This window comes from Leptosomus discolor, chromosome 24, assembly GCF_034619465.1.
Source record: "Leptosomus discolor isolate bLepDis1 chromosome 24, bLepDis1.hap2, whole genome shotgun sequence".
Taxonomy (NCBI): Eukaryota; Metazoa; Chordata; class Aves; order Leptosomiformes; family Leptosomidae; genus Leptosomus; species Leptosomus discolor.
This window is the reverse complement of record NC_141414.1, coordinates 8,537,045-8,544,180: the sequence shown is the minus strand read 5'-3', so window position 1 is coordinate 8,544,180 and position 7,136 is coordinate 8,537,045. Positions and strand designations below refer to the sequence as shown.

Genomic DNA, 7,136 nt, shown 5'->3' with positions numbered 1-7,136 from the left:
ATCCTCCCTCGCCGCGAGGCCGGACCCGGGAGACAGGGGCATTATGTGTATATTGTACAAACCATATACCTGATATTTATTAAGATAAAAAGATCCTTATTTATACCCGTGTATGTTATGCAGTCGCAGGGGGCCTGTTCTCGGTCCTGCTGGCCGGGGAGCAGGGCAGGGGGCTCCCAGTTGTGTGGCCGGAGCGATGCTGAGCCACCCCGGGGATGCTCTGGTGCCCGCCTGGTGCTTGCCAGAGCTCTCCCCTGGCTGGTGCCCGCTCCCGGCACTCATACAGCCCTTCCTTGCGGCCGGCACTGCGCTGAGGGGGCATCCTTTGGGCCCCCCCACGTGTCCTTGGCCGGCAGCCCTGGGCCTATTTATTTTTGGATTGAATTCTTGGTTCTCTGCTGACGTTTCTGGCTGGGACCTCGAGGTCTGGAGGGAATCTGCGCTTTCGCCTTCCCTGGAGGGGCTCAGCCCCAGCTGCCAGTGGCAGGAAAGGCAGCATGGCACTGCATCAGATTCGAGATAGACAGATATTTTTTTATATATATATATATAAATATATATATATGTATGTTATTTTCTCCTAAAGTTTTAGTGCGTGTGTGTTAAAACCTATTTTAGTTTAGGTTTTCCTGGACCAGGCTCCCACCCATCGTTGGAGGCGATGCTGGCGCCCGGAGAGCTGGTGCGATGGCAGCTGGGTAGCGCTGCCCACCGTGGGCTACGGCAGCCCTGACCAGGGGGCACGACCATCCCCCCTGGCCCGCCGAGCCCACCGCTGCTGCAGGTGCCCATCGCCCGGGGCCCAGCCTGCCCAGAGCCCTCTTCATCCCTCCCTGCCAAAACTGCTTTGAAGGCAGCCCGGGCTGCGGGGGAGAGGGGGGTCGCGGCCCCCGGAGGCATTTCCAGGGCTGGTGTTGGCTCCTGGACGGCGCTTGGCTCCTGACCCCCCTGTGGAGCCACCGGGGCGGCTGCGGGGAGCATGGCTCAGTGGAGGGGACAGGAGAGGGGTGATGGCCCTGTCTACCCCCTGGGGACCCCTGGCCCCCGCCTGCCCCCTGCTCCTGCACCCCCTGCTCTGTCAACCCCATCTGTATTTATTTTTACTTCTTCTCTCATTTTGTGTGTTGTCACCTGTGTAAATACCATCTCATCTCTGACACCGAGAAGCTATGGCCTTTATATAAATATCATATATATATTTTATATATATATATTAAAAAATACCCTATTTTCTATTTTTGTATGTTGCGTTCTGATTCCTGAGGCGGATGCTACGGGAACCTATACATTTCCTATTTGGTATTGTTAGGGGCATTTTACGGCTGTGTTACAATTTGGATTATAATTAAAAAAAGAATAAACGGTGCTGCGGGTCCAGTTTTCTTCAGGAGGTTCTGGGGCCGCGGGAGGCGGCTGCGTCGCCTGGGGCTGTTTCCTGCAGGGTTGTGCTGCCCCGGGGGGGCGAGGCAGGCGTGGGCAGGGGGACGTGGGGGCACCCGGGATGGGAGAGCCCCGGCAGCCGGTGAGGAGCTCGGCCCCACTCCTGGGCTGTGTCTGCTTCGGCTTGGCCTTGGGATTTTTCCAGGCGGCCGAGGCTGCTCGCTGCAGCGGGAGGAAAGGGGGGAGCGGGGAAGAGCAACCAGCGGCGCAGATAAATCTGTTCCCAATATTGGGCCGTGCCATGAGGGTTTGGTATTTCACAAAAAAATTCCTGCCATTAATTGGGTCCTGATGTGCGACGCTTCCCGGGCGGCAGCCTGCGGCTCGGCGCTCTGAGCCCCACAGGAGCCGCCGCTGGTTCCCCCTCGGCCGTGTCCCCTGGGCTGGGGGCCAGCACGGCGCAGCCCCCAGACCCTGCCAAGCCTCGTCTGGGTCAAGCCCTCCCCGGTCCGTGCCCAGCTTGGGACCTGCCAGGTAGACGGGCTCTGGCAGAGCCTCGCCAGCAGCAGGGAGCTCCTGGGGCTGGGCTGGCTCCGGCAGAGACCCCCAAACTGCCCCAGACCGGGCGGGGGTTTCCACAGGGGAAACTGAGGCACTGCGAAATGGAAAAGGGGGAACAAGGTCTTCTCTCCTGGCGGGCACCCAGCACCCTCAGCCCTCCCTGGGCTCCGGGGGGATGCTGAGCATCGCTGTAGCCTGGTTTGAACCTGGGCACCTCGTGCGCCCCGGAGCGGTGCTGAGCCCGGTGGGCGCCGCTGCTGGCAGCAGCACCTCAACCCGGGGTGGGCACAGCGCGGGCTCTCCTGCAGCCCCTCGCTGTCTGCCCAGCTCAGCAGTGCCCCCTCTGCTATTGGGGGTGGGTGGAAAGGAGTTGCCGAAACGCTGCCCAGGACTTTCCCTGGCACCAGCGCTTGCCACACGTGGTGGTGTGTGGCCCGGGTTTCTCTATAGCCCTCCCGCAGCGCCCTCCTCCCCGGGGCAGCTCGCCATCCTCTGCCTGCCCCGGCCGGAGGGTTTGGCGCCCGAAGCGCCTGGCACATTGCACCGCGCCGAGCCCACGGGCACGGGCTGCAGCAGCGACGTCAGCTCCTGCCGATGAACGGGAGATTTCGGCTTCCAAAACACGGCCGTGAGTCAGGCGCCTCCTTCCCGACGGTTTTTGGGTGGTCTGGGACAAGCCGGGACAGGCGCCGGCTCTCCAGGCTTCCCGGCAGCATGCAGAAGCCCCGGGGCTGGCAGCCCTGCCCCAGCATCTTGGGGGGGGTCTGCCCCACACTGCCACTGCCGGGACCCCACAGGGATTTGGGGCTTCCTTTGGGGCAGTCTGGAGGGGGTCTGTCCACTGCTGGGTGTCCCCAAGGCCACCAATCCCCATGGCTGTGTCCCCCTGACCCAGTGCAAAGCCCCACAGCGGAAAGCGACAGAAGGGGATGGGGCAGCGTGTCGTGGGAGGGGGCAGCCAAAGCCCCTGGGCTCCCCAGCACGGTGACCATGGGGACCGCAGAGGTGTGGGTGACTTCTGGGGACCTCTCAGCACACTGGCCTGGCCCTGGCCTTCGTCCTCCCCGTCAGAGCCCCCGAGGGCGGCAAGATGGCCCATGCCAGATGCTGCGGTCGGCTGCAGCCTCCTGTGGGACCCCCCAGGCGGGGAGGGCGGCTGCGCCCCGCGACCGCTGCGTGCCAGCAATTTGCAGATAAAACAAACAACCAGGAGCAGGGAATGTCTGGGTCTGTCCCCAGAGAGGGCCACGACGCCAGGCAAAGCCACACGCCATGTACGCGTCTCAGCCGAGACCCGGCAGCAGCTCGGCACACGTCCCCCCAGCCGCTGCAGGCGGCTCCCGGCCCCTGCACCCGTGGCCACCCAGCTCCCTCCGGGGCGAGCGCCCGTCTGCGGGCCCGAGCGCGCCGGGGAGGCGGGCGAGGCCGTCGATGGGATCCCCGCGGGCTCTGCCAGCGCAGCCGGGTGGCCGGGAGCCCATCTGCCCCCGGGAGGTGTCTGTGGTTCCCCTGTTTGGGGGGTCCTGGAGCGCAGTGGGGAGGCTGCGGTGTGGGACAGGATGGGACAAGACGAGAGGGGATGGGATGAGATGGAGTGGGAAGGGTTGGGATGCGACGGGGAGCCTCACCCCAGCGGGAAGGCAGCTCCAGCGCTGCCGGGGATGCTCCGTGGAGCGGCAGTGCCTGGATGCGGATCCTGGCTCCTCTGGGGCAGGGTCTGGTCCTGAGCGGGGGCTGGCGCTTCCCTCCTTCCTCATGCATCCCCTGCTCCATCCACCTCAGGACAGAAGAAGCCAGGGGTCTGGCTGGGGACTGGAGCCAGTGGAACAGCCAGAGAGGGGGTCGTGGTGGGGCAGGGGAAGGACAGGATAGGGGAAAGCTGGGAGCAACCAGCCCCAGTTGAGCTGGGCAGCAGCCGCCTGGGCAGAGCAGGGTTAAGGATCGGCCCCAGTCAGCCCCGGGGCTCAGCTGCCACCAGGAGATTAAAGGGGGCTCAGACCCCAGCCCCCAGCCCCAGCTCTGGCTCCCAGGGCAGGTGGGGCTCAGGCTCGGTTTTGGTCTCTCCATCATGTCCCTGGGACAGGATCAAGGTGGGCAGGGCTGGTGGAGGGGTGAGGGTCGCTGGAGCTCCTGCCTGTCCCAGAGCTGCACCCCCCCCATAAGAGCGGAGCAGGGTGGGTAGGGGGAAGGCGAATGGCCAGAGGTCTGGGACCGAGGTTTTATTGAGGAAGGCAAACGGTGCCGCTGCAAGAGGCAGAGCGAGGTGCCGGGGCTTCTCGCACAGCCTGGGGGGACGCGTGTCCCCTCGCCCATAGTCAGAGTCGGTCTCCTGCCCTGTCCTGCGTCCAGGAGTCCTGAGCATCAGCTTCCGAACCTCTTGGAGCTGGGAGGACCTGGAAGCCCTGGCCCTCTTCTCCCCTCCTGGGGGCTGCCAGACAGCCAGGACACCTCAGCCACTCTCCCCACAGCCCGTCTGTGCCCGGGACGCCCCTCCCCAGCCCCAGCCCCAGCCCCAGCTAGGGCTTCGGCTGCCCCTTCTGATGCCGGTGCCCTCGTACGGTGCCATGCACCCAGTCGATGTAGTTGGAGATCTTGGTGTAGATGTCGGGATACCGGCGGTCCCCACATCTCTCCCCGGAGAATGAGACGATGCCGTGAACCTTTCCCTTGAAGATCAGGGGTCCCCCAGAGTCACCCTGCAAAGTGAGGGGGTGGGAGAGAGACTAGAGGGTCTCCTAGAGGGGGGTGGCTGGGGGGGCACGGGGCCAGGGGGCACACTCACCGCGCAGACGCCCTGCAGAGTGGCGTTGCGGCTGGCCCCGCACAGCATGTTGAGCGAGACCTTGCCCCTCCACAGTGTTCGGCAGAGGCTCCGCTTGACGATGGTGGTGCTGGTCTCCATCAGCTCGGTGGGCTGGTCGCCATAGTTGGAGGTGTCCCCCCAGCCCATCACGTAGCAGACGGTGCCGGGCTTCAGGTCGATGTGTGGCACGGGCAGGCGGATCCGCTTCACGTACTTGTTCAGCGTGGCCGACCTGTTCAGCTGGGCCGGGAGCCAGGGGTGCGGGTGGCTTCGCTGCTGGGGCAGAGCCCCCCAGCTGCTCCTGCCTGGGGGGCTCCGATCCCCCTGCACCCCATCGTGCACCCACCCCAGCTCCCAGCTCACACTACCACTCCCCAGCCCTGCCCTTCCCTCTTCGGAGGCTGTGGCCCCGCTGCCAGCCCTTCTGCACTGGTTCCAGTCTGGTCGAGAGACCGGCTGCCCCGGGGTGGTGGGAGACGCCGACCCGACCGGGGTCGGAGTGTCCTCGGCCGCCTCCATCGCGCCCCACGGTGCTGTCCCGCTTCTCCGGAGAAGCACTGACATCTAGTGTCGGCTCGGCCCCGTGGGCATCTCCCTCCTGCACCCCACGGAGCTCCCCATCTCCCTCCTGCGCCCCGTGGGGCTCCCCATCTCCCAGCCGGTGGGTGCCTACGACCTCCCGGCGGGCAGGTCCGCGGTGGCCGGTGCCACGCGTGGGACTCACCCTGAGCAGGCGGATGTCGTTGTCCACCGAGCGGGGGTTGTAGTGCGGGTGGGCGATGGACTCGGTGATGCTGAAGACCTGCTGGGACCCCTCGGGCTCCTGCAGCCTGTGGGCGCCCAGCACCACGCGCACCGAGGGGTTGTGCCTGCGGCAGAGGGGCCCTGAGCGGGCGCTGCCGTGGCTGGGGGCCATCGGGGAGGGGAGAAGGGTGCTGGCGAGGAGGGCTCGAGGGGAGCACGGGTGGGTGGGAGGGGGGGTCGCTCCAGGGCTGCTTAACCCCCTGGGATGGGGTTATGTTTGAAGGGGGCCGCACTGTGTCCTGGGGGGGGACGGGGGGGGGATGGGGGGGTGTGCCCTGCGTGGGAGCACGGCTTACCTGGGGACGAGGCAGTGGGCTGCTGTCATCACCCACTTGGGCCACACCAGGAAGCCCCCACAGACGTGTTGCCCGTCCATCTGAATGGAGGCGATGAAGGGCCGGGAGTGGGGTGCTGCCACCTTTCCCCCGATGATCTGGCTCCCTTGGGTGCCTGGTGGGTGAGTGGGTGCAGGCGGTCACCAGCTGCCAGGGAGTTCAGGCATGGCTCTTGCCTGTGTCCATCCCACTCCTGGCTGCATGTCCTGAGCACCCCAGCGCTATCTGCGGGTGCTGGGGAACCGCCAAGCATCAGCTCTGGCCAAGGAGGGCCGAGTGTGGCAGGGCAAAGCCTCCCCCACACCGTGGTGCTCTGGCCTGGGGTCTCCGTCTCCCACCATGGCCGTGGGGACCAGCCCTGCAGCCCTCTCAGCTCCCCATTACCTGCTGGGGCCAGCGCTGGGAGCAGGATGGAGCCTCCCAGGCTGAGGATGAAGAGCCTGGCCGTGACCATGCTGCCACAGAGAGGGGCCACTGCCACCTCCTCTGGGGCCACTCAAGGGTGCTTAAATAACTTTGGGGGCTGAGCCTCTGCCTGGGTGACAGCAATTGTCCCCCTCCTGCTTCCTCCCCGCTGGCTGTTGCTGCCTTGTGCAATTGCTGCGGGGTGGAGGGCACGGGCAGTGCAATCCTGCATCGGTGGGTAGAGGCAGCTTTGCAGCTTCCCCAGAGCAGCTGCTTGGCTGGGAGGAGAGTGGATTGGAGAAGGTCGAGAGGGTGCAGAGCAGTGTCCCAGCCCAGTCCTGATTCCTCCCATGCCTCGAGCTGATCAGGACAAAACCCCTCTCCTCTTGGCAGAGAGGTGGGAGCAGCAAGACCCCACCACACCCCAGGACACCTCCCAGGACCTGGCAGTGTCCCCGGGGCTGGCCATGGTTGACAGGGACTGTGCTGTGCTCGGACCCGACGCGTCTTTTTGGCCCCTCCAGAGACCACCTGGCTCTGGGATGGTTCTGCAGGCAGAGGGGCAGTTTGGTCCCCACGGTCTGCATCCCCCTGGGGTGCAAGAAGGGCTGCAGGGCGTACCGGGGTGGGGGCGTACCGGGGTGGGGGTGTATTGGGCTGGGGGGCTGGAGGCCCCTCTGCCAGGGCGACGCTCGCTGCAGGGGCCAGGCGCGGGGCTCTCCCCCCGGCAGCAGCACATTTCCTAACGGCGCCTGGTCGGAGGCTGCCCCGGCGCTTCCTGCGGCCGTTTGCCCAACGCGCCCGTTGTGTTGGGAAACGGGGGAGCGGCGAAGGGGGGGACGCGCAGC

The 7,136-nt window shown here is 65.7% G+C and overlaps 1 protein-coding gene across 1 annotated transcript; it reads right to left on the bottom strand.

Moving 5' to 3' along the window:
- Window positions 1-4,457: 4,457 nt before the first annotated feature.
- Window positions 4,458-6,337, bottom strand: PRSS57 (serine protease 57). The gene is made up of 5 exons (XM_086477668.1): window positions 6,268-6,337; window positions 5,845-5,998; window positions 5,469-5,613; window positions 4,724-4,984; window positions 4,458-4,637 (listed from the first exon to the last, which is right to left on the bottom strand). The coding sequence occupies exons 1-5, from the start codon at window positions 6,335-6,337 to the stop codon at window positions 4,458-4,460; spliced, it is 810 nt and encodes a 269-aa protein (XP_086333794.1).
- Between the last annotated feature and the right edge of the window lie 799 nt (window positions 6,338-7,136).

Excerpts from the sequence above, each read along its gene's own strand:
- PRSS57 (XM_086477668.1), bottom strand. The coding sequence starts at position 6,337 with ATGGTCACGGCCAGGCTCTTCATCCTCAGCCTGGGAGGCTCCATCCTG. Across the intron at positions 4,985-5,468 it reads ACGACATCCGCCTGCTCAGG|CTGAACAGGTCGGCCACGCT; the intron begins GTGAGTCCCACG and ends CTCCCGGCCCAG. Across the intron at positions 4,638-4,723 it reads CTCTGCAGGGCGTCTGCGCG|GGTGACTCTGGGGGACCCCT; the intron begins GTGAGTGTGCCC and ends CTCACTTTGCAG.